At 47.9% G+C, this 21,620-nt stretch overlaps 1 protein-coding gene across 1 annotated transcript; it reads right to left on the bottom strand.

Moving 5' to 3' along the window:
* Positions 1–1,030: 1,030 nt before the first annotated feature.
* lypd6 (LY6/PLAUR domain containing 6) lies at positions 1,031–21,065 on the bottom strand. Its single transcript, XM_067259622.1, has 5 exons — positions 20,950–21,065; positions 6,409–6,582; positions 3,076–3,174; positions 2,127–2,257; positions 1,031–1,324 (listed from the first exon to the last, which is right to left on the bottom strand). Exons 2-5 carry the CDS (start codon positions 6,524–6,526, stop codon positions 1,145–1,147), a joined length of 528 nt encoding a protein of 175 aa, XP_067115723.1. The 5' UTR covers positions 6,527–6,582; positions 20,950–21,065; the 3' UTR covers positions 1,031–1,144.
* Positions 21,066–21,620: the final 555 nt, after the last annotated feature.

Raw genomic sequence — 21,620 nt, 5'->3', positions numbered from 1 at the left:
CAGAACAATAACACTGTAATTGCAAACGCTGCATTTTTCTGGCAGGCCACACAGCCAGACCACGGAGATGAGTGAAAGCTGTGTCCCATGAACAGGAAACACGAACAAAAAGGAGAGAAAATGTCTTCTGTGGAACACATATGTCAGGACCTAATCGTGTGCCTGCTAAGTACTGTAACTTATTTCTGCTTCTCAGTTAAACTGGTGTGCTAAGCAAAGAATTGGGATTTTGTTCCAGAAGAAAAGTTCCCAAAATAAAGTCCTGGGTTGGACCGGGGAAAAAGACCAATCCATTTGATCCTCTGGAAAAATAGTTAAACCCAAATTGTCCTATAATTCTTTTTTTAGAGATTCAAGGAAATGAATTTTCCCCGACAATAGTCACAGGCCACCTTAAAGGGTTGAACATGAAAGATGCCAGGATTTTCTTTCTATGTTAATGAAAATACTTTCCACAGAGATGAAAGAACAAGAGATTCTATCCCTTCCAGGTTAAAAGTAAATGTATTCTACACATCACTGACATGCTATAAGCTACAGACAGAAACTGGGATACACTTCTCACATTCACTTTCTAAAATCAAACAACAATATAAAAATAAATACTATGTGTATGTACATATGTGTCAAAACTTACAACTTGGAATATCAACTTAGAATGTGACAACATGAAAACATAAGTGTTTAGAAGCGTTTGAATCCCCCAGACATATCCCTACACCCAGTTCGGTTCTTCAAATTTTCCTCATCACTCTAAAATGTCCTAACTTGACAGGTCCCGACTTGTCTCCCGACATTTCAAAGTCTCCAGTTCCCCGCTGTGCATCTCTCTTCAGACCGAGATGACGTAACCCTGTACAGTCATGTTTACGGCGTTTGATCCCAGGAGCTCCTCAGAAATAGTGGCTGTGTGGCAGGCAGACCCAGAGTGCTGCAGACAGTGCTAAGTGCTCTTCTATTCATACCCTGCTCAAGCTGGAAGGATAAAAACACTGAATCCCTTTAAAGTTCAAAGGTAAGACTGCCCAAACAATATACATCCCCTCTCCCAAGACTCAACCTGGAGATAAAAGCCAAACTGAACCCAACCGACAACACGACTGGGTCATTTAGCGGCCAGTTACAACTGGCGTCGGTCTACGCCTCAGATGTATGTGGAGGTGAGGAGGGTGAGGGTGAGGGTGAGGAGGGCGGAGGTGAGGCCGTGGCTCTGTGAGAGGGTGCTGGCGTGGCTGAGGGGCGAGGTGGTGGTGAACACGGCCTCCGTCTCGTTCCAGGGCAGCGCCAGGTTACAGATGTTCCCCTCGCAGCACGCCGTGCACACCTGAACAGGAGGACATGGACAACAGAAACAGGTCTGTCGATCTCGGTTCACAGGAAGAAAGCTTGAACTTGAAATTGAAAGAATTCACAAGCTACTACTAAAACGAAAACATGTCTTTGTTCTTTTTCGATCAGATGCGACTCGCGGTGGGAGGCACTGGGTTTATTTACACACCAACTTTACACTCTTTGCTGTTTCTCTCTTCCTCTGGGGGGCTGTTCTCAGCCTGGTGTCAGTGACAGAGAAAGGAACGCTCGTTTTCTCTCTCTGTCACTCTATTCTCTCTGTCTCTCCTCGCTCTCTCTCTCTCAGTTGTGTGGAGGAAGCAGGCAGTGAACAGACATAGTGAAGACACCAGCTTTTCACCAGCGATTAGACTGACAGCACGGAGAGAGGCCAGTAAAACTCCTCTCTTTATCTTATCTAGACTGGCCACTTTTGAGAATGGCAGGATTAGCCGAAAGGCCCGGTTAAGTGGTGCTGACTATGGGAGAGACCCTCAGCTTAGACACAAGGAGGCACGGCTCTGACCACACCCCCTTCAGCCAGGCCTGCCACAACAGGCTGCCGTCAAACCGAGCCATGATGTTGAGTTCCTGTTCCTGTTTTGGTCCAGAATCCATATCCAAGTCAAATATTCCTTATATCATACTGTGGCATGTTTCAACACTCCTACAGTGGAACATTCCACCAGTAAAACAGTCCACCAGTAAAACAGTCCACCAGTGGAACATTCCACCAGTAAAACAGTCCACCAGTAAAACAGTCCACCAGTAAAACAGTCCACCGGTGTGGTGCTCACCCTGTGTCCTTCATGGTCCTCCTCCGAGCAGCCTGTGGAGAGACAGTCCTCCAGGGACACACAGCGCTTGGTCACCGACACACTGCTGCCCTCCGCGTCCATCTGGTGATGTGTGTAACAGTATCTGGCTTCTGTTCCAGACAAAGAAGAGAGACACATCCAGGATTATTATCAAGCCAGCCTGTCTGTGTCATCTAGTCATGGCCAGCTACGTTCAGAACCTAAGACGGTACAGAAGTTTACGTTAAGCGTAAAGTGATGAGAGTGTAAAGTTACCAAAAAGCGTAAAGTGATGATAGTGTAAAGTTACAGGGGAGTAAAGTAATGGCTTTGCATGGAGGCCATGCTGAGTACTGTTCGGCTGAACTGATCCTCTTTGGGACTGGGACCTCTGAGTGTTTGACATCTGATATGTGAAAATCTCCAGTGCTATGCCCTGAATGTGGCTTCTGTCATGTGGAAAACCACAAGTAGAACCTTGGGAGAAGGCCAACGATACCGCATTACCTAGCACATTCCTCCGAGTTTTGGTCAAGCTCTGCGCCCCCCACCCCCCCTATAAACGAGGAAATCAGAGAATTCATGCAAAGAATGCATTTTTAGGCCTGGACCAAAGACTAACTCAGTCATTAAGACCGTGTTATAAATCTGCCCAGAAGTTGTAGAGGCAAGCAAAACCTCTATATGAAGGCAAGTATTTATGAGCTAAACATGTCGGTTGGAGGGTGAAATATATTAAATGATACCCAAGAGGCCTCCACAGAACAAACAGAGGAGTAATTTACTACCAGAACAGAAGGAATGCCCAATCCAAATACAGACAGGGGAGGGGCAGGCAGAGGTGCTGAAATTATATTGAAGGTGGTATTGAGGTATTGAGGGTGGGGGTGGTGGTGGTGGGGGGGGGTCCTGAGGCCCCCAGGGGGGTGGCTGTGAGGGGAGGCCCTACCTTGTGGGCAGTACAGGTCTGGAGCCCAGCGGTTACACTGATAGTTGTCTGGAGCGTCTTCACAGGTGAAACACTTAAACCCACCTGGGTACGGAGTGGCTGTGGAGACACACAGACAGACACACACACACAGACACACACAGACACAGACACACAGACACACACACACACACAGACATAGACACACAGACATAGACACACAGACACACACACACACACAGTCACACACAAACACATATAGAGAGACACACACACAATAACAAATTAGGTAATGCTACAAAATACATGCTGTAACTTATTAATTCCTTTTAATCGGAATGAAAAAAAAAAAAATCTTAATTTTGTACACGTTTCGAGGGTGTAGTTGTATTTTGTACGTCAAAGGAACCTGGTTCGAACCCAGTGTGGACAAGACAAGGAGTAAGCTATCCTAACAAGCAACGTGAAACGTTGAACATGAAAAGACTGCTGTGAGCTTCTTGTTGACCACCCGGGCCTGTTTCAGACACTACAAGCATGCAGACATCACAGGCGCCCCCCCCCCCCCTCAACGCACACATCCCCAGGGGGACCGAGCCGGTCCGTGGAAGCCATCTGCTGTGATCAAACAACAAGGCCTGTTAGTCTTTCCAATTTTGCACCATCACATTCATCTGATTGGCCCCCAGCCCCTCCTCCAAGGAACAGCTGGGACTGCATAGGTCAAGCAAACTCCTTTCAGCAGACAGATACCCCCAATCTGACCCCTCCTCCTTCGGCTCCCAGCATGCCTGGCTACCTCGCTCTTTACCAGGGTGTGTCACACACACACACACGCACACGCATGGACACACACCAATCCACATGCTCACGTGTAAACAGACACACATGGGTTTACGCAGACAAAACCGCAAAATCCTGAAAAAAAAAAAAAAAAAAGGCTTTCCCCTCCAACACACACCAGACACGCGTACGAACACACACACATCGCACATCACCCACACACTGCACGCACCATCCACACGCTCACACACACACACTTTTCTAAATCCCCAAAGGGACCCGAAGGGTGGCCTCCCGCTCACACGGATCTCTCCCGCAGTACCCCGGAAAGCCAGCGTGTTGCGGCCCTGATCCCGGGAGTCCTGTCTCCGTGTGATGAAAGAGCCCCAGGTCTTAAGAGCTTTACATCCTGGCTCCGTGGGGGTCCTGCTTTGGAGCGCGGGAGGGCTGACCTCTCACATGCCCGCTTCCTGGAGAAAGTTGGCTTGTTTCAGCCTTCTAATCTTGGGAGGCTTACCTACAGCACACACCCCTCTCCCGCCCCGCCCTGTAGCTCTGCGACTGCTGCGTGCCCCTGAGGGGGGCAAGAGGGCTTTCAGAAGTTCTGGACGGTTACGCATAAAAATAATTCAGCACACTTCTAGACAGTCAGGCATCGAGAGAGATAACAGACAAGGACTAAGGCCTCTAAAGAGCGGGTGGACGTCCAAAGCAGTCATTTCCCAGTTTAATGGAGGCTTCTAGTTAGCACGTGTCCCATGGCCACCAGGGCTGAGGTAAAACAGGGTGAGAGGGGACAATGCTGTGGATGGCAGCCATGTCTGAGGCTAGGGAACATGATCTAATTCACACTGAGGACCAATTAGGCAGGTTTCCACACTCCAGAACATTCCGTTCGACTCTCGGGGACAGCCAAAGGACAGCAAGCAATCAATTCCCTTTCAGCAGTCTTTTTGGTCTTGTTAAGCCAGCCAGTGTCCTAGAGGACAACCCTGTAGTCCTCACCCTGTCATGTCTATCACCCTGGTCTACGACAGAACCAGAATACCAAGCGTCATACCAAAGCTCCAATGTTTCTATACTGTAGTATCTTTAAGTCACCCGTCAATAATCCTCTCAGCAGTGGTTCCAAAGGATCCGTCATGCCCATAGGTCAGATGGGGGGCGGAGGGGGGGAGTGGAGCCTGGGCTCTATGTGGATGTGACAGCAGGAGGGCAGAGGGCAGCATTGGTCATTCTGCTGGGTAGCTACGCACAGAGTCACGAGACTCCATACTTGACTTTAAAGACCCAGGAGAGGTGGATGCAGACCGTCGCTACGCCAGCTGTAGCTCTGTCTGGCCGGGGATCAGGAGCTGTGTGAGCACACCCCTGATGATCCCCCGGCTACCTAGTACAACCTAAACCCTCAGAGAAGAGATGAAAAACTCCCCCCAAATCCCCCAGAGAGAGATTTGAGACATCCCCCTCATCACTGCCCAGGACGGTCAGCCTAACGTGGAACGGAGCAGTCTATTCCTGTTTGGGGGTAAACAGTGATTATGGCGGACTGTAAGGAAGAGAGGAGCTTCCAAATAATCTGGTCATGTGAGAATGATAAGCGAGTGTGAAAGAGCGAGAGAAAGAGGGAGGGAGGGACAGAGAGAAGTAAAGAGGGAGGAAGGGATAAAGGGAGGGAGGGAGCAAATTAACTAATATAGGCACAGGGGAGACAGCGAGAGAATGGGGGAATGGGAATAAGAGAAGGAATGAGAGAAGGGGTAAAGATAGAGAGAATGTGGGAACCAGGGACAGGGCGAGAAGATGGATGGAGACACCGTGCCCTCTCCTTCTTCACGGGGCCCCATTAGAGTTACCTTAATAACAGCCCACAGTCTAATGACAGGCTCCACAGCAGCCTGTGGGCCTGGGGACTCACGCAAGCTCTGTGTACAAGCTGTCAGGCAGCTACCCATGTTCACTACCTCCTAGACAGTCAAGTTCACTAGCTACTAGGGTTCACTTCTAGCTCCAAAATAATCCACTTCACTAGCCTCAAGACAGCTAGCCATGTTTACAAGCCCTCAGACACACAACCTATGTTAACTAGGTCCTAGGCAGCTAGCAATATACACTAGCTCCTAGATAGCTAGCCATGTTCCCTAGCTCTCAGGCAGAAAAAACCCCAGGCTAGATTGAGGCCAGAGGTGGAGGATTAACAAGTGCCATTTACAGCCATGGCGTGACTATCTTGTTTACATCCCAGCGCCTGGTGATGATGGTGGTCACATGTTGCAGATACTCACAGAGCTATGAGGTACAAGCCTGACCCTGCAGTATCAAATATTGCATAATGTGTTGACATTGTCTAATACATGTAACAATATAACATCATATTTATATAATTTAATACAAACAAAAGGACACTTACATGCCGTGCAAGGCCCCTCTTTTGGGACAAGATTAGTCCGTCAGAATGTTTTCATGCAGTTGATCTCTGCTATGCCTAGATTAGCACAATGCTTTCTTTGTAATTATGTCCGAAACGACATGCTGATCTTGGCATAGAGGGATATGAGGTCAGGTTCTTACTTGAGGGATGGAGACAGATGATGTCTTGTTCTGTGAAGTCCCTTGATTGGGCTATTTCCAGCCAATCAGTGATGAACGTCAGCAGTAGGACCCAGGCCACTGCTGGCCAGGGTTCCATCGCTGGTCACGGCTTCACACATGCAGGTCTCTGATGAGACACGCACGGCAGGACACCTGATGAGGAAACAAAGAAAACGAATGAAATCGGATCTCTTTGAAACGTTGAAATCAATACAGTCCCACTGGTCACTTTCCTCAAGGTTCATTTAGCATAAAGTGACATATTGTGCATCACGAGTAATATCACTAAGGTCTTAGTTATTGATATTTCCAGCTCTACCCTGACCACATGGTGTTTCCTGGGACCTCCAGGCCTGTGAGAGAGACCGGGGGGGAAGGCCCTGGGTCGTCTTCAGACAGCGGACAAAGCGGTGTTCCTCGTTACAACAATCATCATCACGGTCCAGTATTCCTTCATTATATCAATGACATTCATTGGACCGAGTCCCAACCGCTCTCCTGAACTCGGCCCAGCTCCGTATTTAGGGCGGATGACAAATCGCTAATGGATGTAGGCACGCAGATGTAGGCAACAGTAGACAACAATTGTAATTACCATGGTAATAATTCAGAACATTGGCTACAGACAAGATTCACACAGTCTGACGAATGTCACTCTTTTCAAGTGAAGTAGCAACAGGGGAGTTCCCTACTTACATGCTGGCTATCCAGCCATGTTTACACTCGCAAAGCAATCGATTATATTTAATTCACCCTCTCAAAAAGGATCTGCGATAAACCATTTTACACTTGTCACCACAAGACACAAGCGGAGAAAATGGGTTCATCAAACGCCAGGCCTCGAACAAGCGCCGGGACTGACTTAACAGCCTGGGGGCCAGTGTGGCTGGACGTCTGCCAGGGGGCTGGTGCGTCAACATCCCAACAAAGACACAGAGATGCCTGCCGTTCCAGACCCAACAATGAGGAGCGTTAGGATTCTCTCTAAGCAAAAGAAACCAGTAAGACAATACAGTGTCTGCCATCTAACGTTACCACAAGTTGACCAGATTCTCTCCCGTCATATCTTACCCTGCACAGTACAGTAAGTCACAGTACTGTAACCTTGACTGTCTGGGATTGTGTGAATTACATAAGGGTGAGGGGAGAACATGTTGGTTTCTCATTAGACAGGGAGAACAGTTTTTTCTCAGTTGTTTTTGGCAAACATGCCTGTTTCAAGGGTTTTAAGATCAAATTCTCGAGAGTGAAACTAATAACATGCAAAAAATACATGCACAAGCTTTACTGAGGAGACAAAATATCTGGGGAATGACTAAAGAATCTGGAATTTGTCTGCAAAAACACACAAAACTGTCTCCCAGAACCCATGTCAATCCTGCTACTCCACTTAGGGATTCTGGAGACATATGGACTTTGGTGAACGACACATTCGAAGAGTCTTCCTTACCCTTGTGTTCACAGGAGAATGGTAGAAAGCCCTGAGAGGGCCCTCATTCACGGCCTAGCCTCCCTGACAGAGTAACGGGGAGCTGGGCCCCCCGTCCCCTGGGCAAAGCCCCCATCTCCAGACTCAGATGGAGAGCTGGGAGACAAACCTCGTCCATCACCCCCAGGGTAAAGCCGGGATACGCTATGGTTTAATTGCGGCCTCGCCAAACTGAAAAAGAACCGGGGTCCATTTTGTCAAAGAGAGCTGACAGGGATACAGAGGAAAGTCTGGCCACGAGACAAGCCTCGGCCCAGCGGCCTCGGAAAAATTGGAGGCGTTTACACATTTGTCACACGCACTTGACTCGAAGCCTTTGTGTTAATTACCCTGGCCCAGAAACATATAGGGAAGAGCACAAAGCAACGATTCAAAGGCAAAATTGAAATGGGTTCATCATCATCGTTGAGGTAAACACTAACAGAAATCGAACAAAACATTCCAGGAAAGTTCACACACTGTTCCTTTCTGCGGTCCAAAAACCTGATGCCTGCAGTCAGAAGTCAAACGTAGTGTTATTAGCAGTACAGGGGATTCAACAGCAAAGCTCGCTGGTGTAATTTTAGGCTTAGCTCACCCGAGTCTGCTGACCCAAACTGAGAGTGTGAATTTCACATCTCAAAGCCAAATTAAATGCTGCTTGGAAATAGCATCTCGCTCAGCAGTTTAGGTCTCCCGTAAGATATCTTTTGTACAGACGATGATGTCATTAAAGTACAGATGTATTGGGTTATTTAAGGCCTCCGTCTCCCCAGGCAACCACTGCGGATCGGAAGAGTGGAACACTTTAGAACACCTAACTGTATATTGTAACAACTAATAAACTCACCATATATCCAATCCTAGGCCAGACTGTGGATTTTAGCTACTTATGACCCTTTACACGGAAAGAGATTATGGGTAACACAAGCCAAGCGTTGGAAAAGCTGAGTAAATAATCTTTATCTCAGGGTGTGGCAACAGTGGCACTGTTTGATTTTCACTGCACCAAAACAAAACAGCCCTCACTTTCTGGGCTTGGCTACATACAGTATGCCTCCTCTTCGCTACTTTATGCTTTATTTGGAGAGATAAGATAAGTGTGTTTATCTAACACAGTTGTGATAAGTCTTTTTAATGCCTTTTAAGTAAATATTGTCAATTACTCAAGGGTATCTGAAGGGTCCTGGAATTCCAAAAATCCAACATACAGTACAACCCTCCGACCCTGCGCACACTCTGAGCAAAGCATGTTGGGTCACTAAACAGAAACACTCTGGCAACCACACCGGCTGCCCAGAGTCACGGCTTCTTGTTCTGCCTCCTGACCCTCTCCACAAAACACCGGCACAGTCCCTAACCATGCAGGACTGCATTGAGTTTCCATGGAGAGATTCTTATCATCTCTGAAGGTCCACTGTGTATTCAGTCAAAGACCAGAGCGGGTGGTGTGCATAGCAACGAGAGAGAGACCCCTGACCCACTTCCTGTTTCCTGTAACCTGACATGTCTGGCAGCACAGACCCTCAGAACACCTTCTGCAGCAACAACAGATTGGCAACACAGGGAACACAGTCATCTGCATTTGGTCATCTGTAGCTGGACTGCTGAATTAGACAAAACAGAGAGTCAGTAGAAAATATGCAAACAACCAAACAAGACTGCCTTTGTCAAGAGTCAAGTTCAAAATACCGGCATTCCAGACATTGCCAGTTTGAGGTAAGTTTTTAGAGATCACAGATCATTTTTTAATCGTTTTTTACCGTTTTTAACACTTTCTCAGTAGCACATGAAGTAGTTAGAGGAGGAGGTGTGTATGGGGGGAGGGAGTTGTTGGGGTGGGGGAGGGGGAGGAGGGGGGGGGGTGGAGGGCACTCGTGGGGCACTCGTGGCTCTGAAAACCAACCACAGGAGCCGTAGACTCCCCTCACGGCGGACAAGGAAGATCAGATAAGTTCTCCAGATAGATGTGGTTCTGCCCAACCTCTAGCTCCACCTTTTCACGTGGCGACAATGCCCAGAGAATGGCTCCTATATGAAGAGAGAGCTAAAGGACACAAACAGACTTCCCATTGACACGGAGACGTGGGTTCGGTTTCAATGCTACAGGTGTCCCAACAGAAGCCCGAAGACATCTTTAGCCCCATCTCTTTGTGAGGGTGGAGGAGGGGATTGCTGCATGCTGGGGCCTTGTCCAGAGGAGGGGCTGACACTGTTGGCAGGTACCTCTGATGGTAATGGATTTCCCCTCCAAAAACACTGGAGAAGGCTACAGAGGACGTGGACACAATGTGAACATGACCTCCAGTGTCTGGAAGACAGTTGATGTTTCAGCTCTGTGTTTAAAGGCCTACACATGGCGGTCAATTGAAAGGGATTTTTAGAGGTGAGTCTGTTCGGTGTTGAGGTATTGAACATGCAAACTGGTCAGAATCTGGTATTCAAAACAAAGCAAGTCTTCACCCAGGCGTCAACCAGGGGGGTATTCCAGAAAGCAGGTCATGTGACATACCCGGGTAAGTTAACTCCCCAGCTGACACCCAGCGTGGTAGCAACATTGTCAGTAGGTCGCTGCAACATTGTGAATCAGCTGGATAACCTGCTTTGTGGAATACCCCCCTGATGACTAAATAACCAATATATCGTCTATAAACAGATACTGTACGTCAGCAAACCTCTCACCTGATACCAACCAGAAACAAACCCTGTTTCTTTTTGTGGTTACCTGACAAAGCAGCAAACTTCCTCAGCTTATCCTTTCGCTGGCAGAATCTTTTATACTGCTCCGAGTATGTGACAGACATAAACACAGCATTATAAATAATTACTTCTTTCATATCTTAAGGAAGACATCATAATTAATAAGTGGTTGTACGGGGCAACTATCCAATGAATGTCAAGCTCTCAGGAAATGGTTGCATCAGAACTTCAATCGTCAAGCTTCTCTAAAACGTTGCCAGATCGTCTGCCACAAGCAACACCTGTCATCAAAGGCTTTTAGCCCGTTGGCGCTCAGGGCAAATGGAAACGGTGGCCGCTTGTTTGAGTCGAAGCCTTTTGTCTTTTTGGCCTCTGTGTGGGAAATTTGACAAACTATTTGGCACTCCAGCACAGCCAGTCAAACCACTGACAAACCAAGATCTCGAAAGAGTGACAGGTCCGCCTCTCTTCTCTCCTCTGGCTTTTCTCTTTTCTTTCTTCTTCTTCTTCATCCTCTCCGCGACAGTTTGGAGTAATTACCCTCTCCGAGATGGCAGGTGAAGAAGAAAAAAAAACAACTCAGTGCCCGGCTCTGAACGTACACAGGAAGTGGAGGGCGTCCGGGAGTGCTCAGGGTTAATGATCCAGGAAGTGTAGATGTAATGAGGTTGAGAGGAGTCGAAGGAGGCATGTGTTGGGGAGGGGTCTGTCGCTGCAGAAGAGCAGTAATGCTTCCTATTTTCTTAGACCCCCCCCCCCCCCCCCCCCCCCCCCCCCCCCCCCCCCCACACACACACACACACACAAATATGGCTCTTTTGAGCCCTAGCCATGAGGCTGGGGATGTGGAGAAAACAAATGCCATTCATCATCTCGCCACAATGTCTGAGGAAAAGGTCTAATGAACCTCTTCACAGTGCACTTCACACGGACCCACAGTCTTCCCCAGGCTAACCTGTGTGCCATAACTCCCTTGGAGTACCCTTCTCTGCAGACAGCAATGAACTGCTAGGAACACTAATGGTACAACATGGAGGATCCTCATGATAAATACCATTAGCCTCGGCTCCGCTCACCGCGCTCCGGCACCCCATGTGATTCTCCCGTTCCCCTCCCAGGTCACTGACAGAGCCAGACCTCCAGGACTCCCGACGGAAACCAAAGCAAAAACAGCTCAGGCCTGCTGCTTCCTCGCGGGTCAAAGGTCAAACCTCCTGCAGTACTTCTCTGAAGCGCAGCCAGCTGGGTAAAGCTATCTCCAGGGCTGGCAACACGATATTGGGAGCTGGGCGATGACCTGTGAATAGTGGTTCCTCCCATACAGAGAAGAGAGAGGGGTGGGGGAAATGCAAATTGGCCGTCTTGTGACTTTGAGAACTGGTCGGACCAGATTGGGGGAGAGAAAGGGAGGATGGGAGGGAGGGGGAGGTGGTTACACAGAGCTTTTCTTTCCTGAGGGCCTTTCGCAGTTGTGCAGAGAGACAAACTCTCCAAACTCAATTACAAGACAAGTCTGATAGAACCGTGTAAGGATCCGAATAAAGCATAATAGTCTTAATGAGCTTCTCTCCAGTAAACTGATTTTGTAAACAAGTCTGGGCTGTCCGAAAATCCCTGCAAATCCATACAGTATGCAAACCCTTTGTCCTGTAACAAATCCAATTAGAGCATTCTCAGTACAACACCAGAGTAGCCGGCTAAAGCTGATTACACAGCTAGGGCCGACAGCCGTAGTCAAACCTCAAGCCTGCCATGGACCCAACAGTCCCACAACCAAGCAGGACAATGTGTCACCGTCGCGGATCGTCCTCTGCTGTCACCAACCATATGGTGACTGACGAAGCCTCGGGGTCCCTCTCGGTCCCCAGGCAAATCTGGGGGCTCAGGAAGGGCTCTCCGTCTCAGGCTGACGGGCAGAAACCCCACATGCACACACACCCCCTAATCCAGACGTTTTCTTTTGAAGTGCTCCAAGTCAGCTGTATAATTGTTTAATCCCCATCTCGACTGCTTGGTGCAGACGGAGATCCTGGGGATTAGGAGAATAGATTCCACGAGACACTCAGGGCCAGAAAGTGCTACGGTCGGGGAAAAAAAGGTGTTAACTGTGGAAAAACAAAGGCCCTGGAATACTTGCTGAAGCTGAGACTCTAGGTCTGGTTCTCTGCCCCGGCCGTAGCGGGACACGAACGCCACGCTACCTCAGTGCTGACACAATGTAAAAGGCCAACGTGAGAGACTAGGCCAAAGAGGGCAGGTTTGACCATGGAACATTGGAGGACCTCTCAATATATAAAGACATGCCGTACTGAAGCCCCATCCCCCCCCCCCCCAGGTCTAAATTCAGCCAATCACAATCAAACTGTCTGTGTTACCCCAGAAAATAGCTAGGGTGCACAAAGTACAACCCGATTAACAAGGAAACGTTCCTAGTTAAAATGTGATTGGTATGCACTCAAGTAGTTCAACTAATCACCCTGTCACAAACCCTGCTCTCACACGGTAAAACAAACACAGGAGCTGTAAATCATTTCAATTACAGGGTGATTTCCTCAACGTCGAAATAATTACTTTTATTTCCACAGTCTGTGGTTCCTGGCTGGTGAAGAGGTCATACAGGTATGTGCATTTCTTCCTGGCTCAAAAAGCATCCTTCTGTGGGTTGTGCCCTCATGAAGTATAACTTGGGTGTTCTGAATACATTGAAATATATTCTTACAGTTGTAAATATGACCTGAAATATGTCTGAATCCTCTCAAACAAATCTCTATTCATTCAGTCTGCTAATCCTGTGTCATTTCAGCAGGATGATAGAGATGTCAACAGGTGTGTAAACAATGCACAGAATAAACCCTCTAACTGTACTGTACATAGTCACATCTTATAGTACATGTTTGTTTGGTTCCAACCACACAATGTGGGGTGGTTACTGAATAAACAGGAAGGCCTTTGCCGGACACCAAAGGACTCATTACAATGGACTTCTCCAAATACTCAATAGGATCTTTTGCACTGTTTCACCTGAAGGGTTCTGAATGAGACCTACTCTACGGTCTAATCTGTCCTCTTCCTATCCTGTCCCCTCCAACCCTGTCTCTCTATATTTTCCTTTCCTTCCCCCACTGACTTTCTGCCGTTCTATCCTCCCTCCCTCCCTCCCTCCCTCCCTCCCTCCCTCCCTCCCTCCCTCCCTCCCTCCCTCCCTCCCTCCCTCCCTCCCTCCCTCCCTCCCTCCCTCCCTCCCTCCTTCTCTCTCTCCATACCTTTATTTCCCCTCCCCTTTCATTCTCCCCCTTCCCTCTCGAGACAGATTCTCTCGTCCCTTGATGAGTCACCCTTGTTTACTTCCCCCAGTGGAGGAATGACACAAAATCTAATCCAATCCAGGTGTAACGTGCCAAACAAGCCTTGCTTTTTAACACTTCGAGCTTTAGCAGGGGATATTCTCTCTCTCTCTCTCTCTCTCTCTCTCTCTCTCTCTCTCTCTCTCTCTCTCTCTCTCTCTCTCTCTCTCTCTCTCTCTCTCTCTCTCTCTCTCTGCTGGTGCTGGTGGGGGAGGGGTGAGCAGGGAGATGCCTGCCATCTCCCACACCACACGGTGCGGCTGCTAGAGGACTCAGGCTCTGCATGAGGGGCACAGGGTGCACACCAGGCAGGTCCCTTTGAAGCGGGGGCTGAGTTGAGTGGGGGGAGGGGAGGGGGGGGAGGGGATGGGATGGGGATGGGGGGTGCGTTGGGGGAGATCATAGCATGGATAATGTACGCTTGTGACAGCTGCAGGGAATTTGGAGGGGCTGCAGGGGTGGATTTGATCCCCTTGAACTGGAGGACCAGGACTGGAGCTGAGGCCAGGCTGAAACACGGACATTTACATTTACATTTATTCATTTAGCAGACACTCTTATCCAGAGCAACTTACAGTAAGTACAGGGACATTCTCCCCGAGGCAAGTAGGGTGAAGTGCCTTTCCCAAGGACACAACGTCATTTGGCACGGCCGGAAATAGAACTGGCAACCTTCAGATTACTAGCCCGATTCCCTAACCGCTCAGCCACCTGACTCCCGGACGGAGCTCGTGTGTTTTTGAGAAGGCTTGGGGTTGGCGTCCACTTTAGTCTTTCGGCGGGAAATGATGGCACATAGGTGACCAGGGGTTGACCCTGTTCACACCACATGGATGTGGCAGGGTTCAATATCTCCCAGGTTGTACCTCGGTCTTTAGTAGACTACAGGGAAGGAAAACATGCCCTACCTCTTCACAGAACCAGCAAAGAGGAGGTGGGAGGCACAGGGCGTTTAAAAACTTGGAGGACTTTTCATCCATATGACAATTAGGAATAGGTGAATCTGTCCAACCAAAAGTTTAGTGCAGCAGTCTTTAGGAGGGACAGATCTTGTCTTGTCAGGACAACAGCACCAGGAAATATTAGAAGTTCAGGGGCACATGTTATGGTCCTTTCTTCTCAAATGCCAAGACCTGTCCAAAAAAAGCACAATTAGACACGGTGCAAAAAGCTTTTAAAAGTCTCTCTGACTTCAAAGTCCGCCTTGTTTTGAAGAGAATGACCATGTAACCTGAGTAAACCAATGGACCAATCAATTCACAGTTCGGAAAATAGCTGCAAGCGTTCAATTGAAGATGGATTTCCAGACCCAAATCCCTTGAAACAGGACCATTTGTTTTTTGGCAATGCAGAGATAATGCATCAGGGTATTTGGTGTACCTGAAGCAGGGACATTGTTGTGATTATCATCCCAAAACCAGATTTAGGAATTCAATAAACTGAACTTAAAAAAGTAATGATTTGCAGTATTAAAGGAAATGAATCCTAATCTTGTTTCTTTGACTAAATCTTATGGTTCAGCTCTTCATGCCAGAGAATTTTCTGAATCGAGCACTGGCACTACTATAGTACTACTACGACGACTACTACTACTCCAAGGCATGAATTATTCATACAAAGCCAACCAATCACAGGAGTGAGATAAAAGTGCTGAACTTCAAAGGAGATCATGAAATGATAAACCTCGAGAGGTTTGTGCCTCCATGCCCTGGTACTTTCTAAGGCGTGCGAAGGGCGAATACCCGCATTCTGAAATAAGATAAGGTTACCACATCCACCATCTTCATGTTCCATCTTCGGAACGCAATGTGGCAGAGGTTGTGAATCAACCAAATATTTAATGTCTTTGCTTTAAATCACAGCTAATCAATGATCTGTGTATCTGAAGTAGCCGATCCTGGGGTGGGGGGGGGGGGGGTAGGGGGTGGGGGGGAACTCAGTTCAAAGTATTTCCCAAATTAAACACATCGCCTTGTTCCCAGCCGAAGCCTCTCTCTTCATCTCTGCTTTGATCTGTTTGTGGGCCAACACGATCTCAGATGTGAGTGCCTCCGCGCACTTCATTGCCATGCAAATTCCGTTTCCAGCGATCTGCCGTTGAAAAACACACTGCATAATGGCACGGAAAATCTAAAAGGAATATTCAAACGGGCTGAATATTTTGGATGTGCTATTCAGGGGTTCAACAGATTATGGTAATCGAGCACTTAACCCCAATATTGCAGGGTAAAGAGCGACAGCAGGTTCACCCTAGGATACAAGCTTCTCACAGCCACAAAATGGCACAAGACAGTACGGGCCAATCAGATACATCTGTCCTCTAAACCAATTGAAAAGAGGAGACTGGGAGCTCATTCAAATACTAAATCAGAGTTAAATGCCACACCCACTGTCACCATGGAGAATCTTCCCCGTGTCAGTTTCCCCTGGGCCAAAATCAACGAGGAAGGCCTTCTTCACAAACAATGAGTGAGCGTGAGTACGTCCATTCCTTGAAACCTCGTTTTGTAAAAGCCACTCATGCTAACTGGACGTGACACATCAGTGCACCCTGTGTCTACGCGATGCATCCGGGCTCTCTGACTCTGACAGGCCAGTGGTGTTCTCTCAGTATGGAGTACAGAGGCACTGACCGAACATAAAGACCTTGTAGGAGTCATCCATGCGTTTAAGCTTGCACAAACTTTAGTGAATTATTCAAAGTGAGCATTAGGAGTATGTCAGACATTGATGTATACCATGAGGGGAGCCACATCCCGAACACACACGTACAAACACAGTCTACCACCTCCAGGATTAAAGTCATGCGGCCAAATGTCAAGGACAAGCCTCGTTTTATTTGACAGAGCATAGGTCCAGAAAGCCACATCAGGGATCTGATTATCTGATGTGTGGAGGATTTCCTTGGTTACCCTGGAGGGACGCCACAGCAGGAAGCCAGGACACGTACAGCCCTCTATGTCCCTGGCCACTAATCTAATCAAATCAAACGTCATTTGTATGAAGCCTTTAAAGGGCCTCACAGATGCCCACAGATAACCAACCTATATCCTCAATGAAGACAAGAAGAACTCGCCCGTCCTCCTGACAGGATCCCCCCTGGGTGACACCGACACAGGAGGGTTAGCACGCCTAACCTCTGAGGTAATGGAGGAACCTTCTCCAGACCTCTGTCCCTGACCCGCTCTGGGCCTCGCAGGCCTGGGAGATATACTGGTTTCAGCTGGTTCAAAACGCAACGCCATGACAGCTCGCCTGCCCCTGTCGCCAACCCTGGGATGTGACCTACTCGACTGGTTGGCGATGACAAGGTGGACGAGGTGATTTGCGAGAGCAGCGCTATAGGCCAGCTGAAGATATCCTCAGCCTCCTCATAAAAATGTGAGGTATTTCCGTTTGTCACTTTTAACAGGCTAGAGAGTCAGAAAGGGGCGGGCGGTACACTTTAAAGTTGTCTCTACAGATATATAGCCTCCAGTATGACCCTTGCATACAAATGTGTATGCGAAGGACAATTTCAAAGCGTCTATCTCTTCTAATGGGAAAATCATATTCAAGAGTTTTTCAACATAAAATCATTTATCTTGTTAGGTTGATAAAGTAGCAGACATGCTCTGATCTGACACACACGTTTACTGGCATGAAACTGGGGTCAGCCTTCTCAACAAGGGACTCCAGTGTGTGTGTGTGCATGTGTCGGTGTGCGTGGGCGGGTGTGTGCGTGTGTGGGTGTGCGTATGTGTGTATGTCTGGAGAGGAAAGGCAGATAGTGAGACCGAGCAAAAGAGAGAGACGACACTATCACTGCTCCTGAGCCTGTCATTCTTTCCAAGCGCATTGTCACCGGGGGCGTTCGATAACACCGGCTCGGTTCGAAGGAGGCGTTTTCTCCACTGAGCCAAGCAGCCAATACGGCCCCTCCAGCAGCACAGAGCCGGGAGAACACATGAACAATATGTTTACATGTGAGAGGGAGGGAGGAAGCGCCGTCACACAGTGCGTCCGTCGACGTGCAGCAGGAGGGAGGCCTGTACTGGTGGACTGCGGTGCTGTATGAGGGCTCCAGCAGCCATGCATCAGGGCCAGCCTACCTGCATCCTGGGGTCCTACCCCCATACCTGGCTGGCAGTCAGCCCGAGGATAATGACCCAGATGCCTGCATCCCGGTCGTTAGCCTCGTCTCACATGACACACACACACACACCCTGCAGGTGGCACATCTGTCCGACCCGAGACTCGAGGCACATATGTTATTCAGGGTCAGAGAGAGTGACAGAGAGAGTGACAGCTCTCTGGGGCAAGGGGGGGAGGTTCTCCATCAATGACAGAACCCGACGATGCACTGTTAGACAGACTAATCCATCACACCATAGAACCATCTCACTACAGACCCATCACACCATGGAACCCTCACACCATAGAACCATCTCACTAAAGAACCCTCACACCATGGAACCCTCACACCATGGAACCCTCACACCATAGAACTATCACACTACAGAACCATCACCCAACAAAACCTTCACATTACAGAACCATCACAGTATTCCAATTCTAAATCAAGTAAGAATCATCCTCACAGAGATTAATCAGGGTTTATAAACTATATAAAGGAAAGGCATTTTCCGAGCGAAGTTCTCTCTGTTCCTGGCACTCAAATACAATTCAATCAAAGCTTATGTGGCTTGTAATTGTGTATCACTTTGGCATCAGTGAAATTGATGCATACAATGATATATTGAGCATATAATAGTTGTTTGAAAAAAAAGCATTGTTGATAAGTCATGTAGTGTACTGTAATAGACTATTCACTCATTTGATACAAAAGTTGACATGCTCATTTAACAAACAAAGATGAACTCTCAGCTTCTCGCCCACTCACACACAACCTCATGCATGCACACCATCCCACACACACACTCTCACAAACACATACCCTCAAACAAACACACACACACACCCTCACACACACACGGCCAAGAATGGGGCCTAGGAGACCCCCTGGTGGTATCTTCCACGCGTGGGCACCAAGTTACCAAAGATACAGCTGAGCCAACAGACACACACACACACCCACTCTTTTCATCCTAAACTCATTTTTCATCTGCCATTGTTATGCTGATGCGCCTGAACAAAAGCGCGGCTCTCACGTCATTGCGATTATCAATATGAGCCAGGCTACAGATGGACTTCACACTGAATTAAAGCATTCCATCCTTCCATTCAGATCACAGAGCGGTTCCGAAGTGAGGTCGCTGCCCACGACTTGAGCTCCTCCTCGGTGTCTGTGCACTCGGGTCCTTGTCACACGTGCAAGGAGGCAGTCAAAGGAAGCGACGGCGGAACACTCGAATGCTAGGAAACTTTCAAGGAAGCAGAGAGAGAAAGGGGTTCTGTGTGTGTCTGTGGCCTCATCAATGTCTCATGCAGTAGTGGAGTCTGGGCTTAGGTGTAGGGGCGGACGGTAAGGGCATGCTCCTATCAAATATCAAGAGACACCACATCCCTACCAATGATGAACAGGGTTAGCATGTAGGATGATACATTGTTTTTGTCCCCCATCATTGTTCGAACCAAACCAACCCTTCAGTCGACGTGATACAGGGATGCATCGTTTGCCCACCAGGATTTCCTGTGTGTCCACTGTGAAATGAGCAGTGCAGCGCGGGAGGAGGAACGCACATGGAGGAGAGAGGCTTGGTGAACGCCATGGTGTGCCCACTACTACACTACTACACTTATAGGGGGGGGGGGGGGGGGGGGGTGTAGACCTCATGACCACCGGTCCTCTGGTCCCCAGTGGACGTCCATGGGCTCCTGGTGGCGGGAGGAGCGGCCTCCTGGGGGGAGCCGAGCTGACTCCCAGGCCCTCCCCAGCACCACGGCCGTGAAGCCAGGGATACTGACACTACTGTGGTCTTTGCCCCTAGCAACCTCCTGACGAATATGGGGCACCGAGACCCCTCCCTAGTTTAGGCGCTCCAGTCTACATGGCAACAAGCCCCCCCCCCCCCCCCTGATCCTCTACCCAGACTGGAACACCAGATCCCTTCACCAAAACACCATCGTCTCCACGCTACGGTAAATACTGGACAATACGACACAGGAAAGCACAAAGCCGCACACTCCCAAGTCAGTGCATTCACACCCACGACAAACACGTATGTTCTCTCTCACAAAAAAAGCATCAGAATCACAGTTTTATTGATCAAATCAAACAGGGTATACCGGACCATGTATTTCATATCTTTACATAGGAGAAGGTTGTGCTTCAGAAACGTCCTGTCTACTCTCAGTCTGGGACATACAGATGATGTCCAACTGTTGTTTGGAAATATGAGAAATGACAGCATTTCCTAACATCTGAGAAGTAATTTTGTTGTAACAAAATGGTCCTCATACTGTGTAGAGATGAGATAGAGATTTAACTGTGTCAAATGATATATATTTCAGAATACTTTAAACAATTTGAATGTGGTTTTAATTATTTAATATTTCATGATTCAGCATTAATATCAAGGTCACCGAAATAAAACAGTCTGCCTTTTCAGATTGAAATTACTGATGCAAAGGGTTTAAATGTGCTTATATTTCAGCACATATTTTAACGTGATTATTAGGAATAAAAGTATACCATACTTGGAAAATTACGGGTGCATCTCACCTCATAAAAAGAGAGGCTTTAAACCTATTGTTGGGGGGTAATATTTTTTATTCCAGTCATTTGCATCATATAATGGGACAGACGGGGCCAGAGCGGGTCAAAAAAATGATCCTTTTACGCTGAGACAAGAACAGTGCGCAATAGGTTACTATTGTATTCACCTCATAATGAGTGGTGCTTTTCTAATGTTATGGTTGGTATTTCTCAAACTATAAATAGTGCATGTAATTGCTTCGTAGGGGGCTCCGTTTGTCTGTTTCCCCCCGCACTGCCACGCACCGACCGTCGCTTATTGATCCTCGTATTGTTGCGGTTGTGGCAAAATAAACATAAGACTTACTTACGTGGTATTAATTCCTCTTGCTGCCAAACTTCACCTCAGGTCCAAGTTCTTGAATACTCCACCGGTCTCAGACTAACATACACTCCGCCGTTTGTTGGTTTAGGGATTATATTGTCCGTCGGTGTATTGGTTCTGGGACTCTTAGAAGGTCTTGGAAATAGAATACATTAGTTGACGGGTGTTCAGGATGAATTGCCACTTCTGTCCTATCAGAGGTCGCGGTGGGCGTGTTCAGCGTGAATTGGGATGGACTCCGCGCACTTCAATATTGGTCACAGGACAATCCGCTTCACTTTCCCTTTCAGATCATCAGGATTCTAAGAACGGTTTAGACATCATTAGTGTGTTTCTTAAATGTACATGTATAAGAGTAACGTTAAAAAGTGCACTGATGGCTTCTTAAATTCATCATTATATCTGCATAATATATTAAAGCAAACATGTTGATTGGGATTCCGTAGTGTAACGTCATCATTTGCTTATTGGGCGTATTTACTCTTTCACGTCCTCACTGAAATAGGAGAATCAATGCACGTGTGTGTGAAACTGTACAACAGTCGATATATACCCCTACATCTCTACAATATACTACCTCTCATTATCTTTCGCACAAGCCAAACACTGCCAACCATAATGACAATGTATTTTAAACACCCTCAGAGAAGCAATAAA

This window comes from Osmerus mordax, chromosome 2 (genome assembly GCF_038355195.1).
Source record: "Osmerus mordax isolate fOsmMor3 chromosome 2, fOsmMor3.pri, whole genome shotgun sequence".
Taxonomy (NCBI): domain Eukaryota; kingdom Metazoa; phylum Chordata; class Actinopteri; order Osmeriformes; family Osmeridae; genus Osmerus; species Osmerus mordax.
Note: the sequence above shows the minus strand (reverse complement) of the source record. Positions and strands in the feature narration are given on the sequence as shown.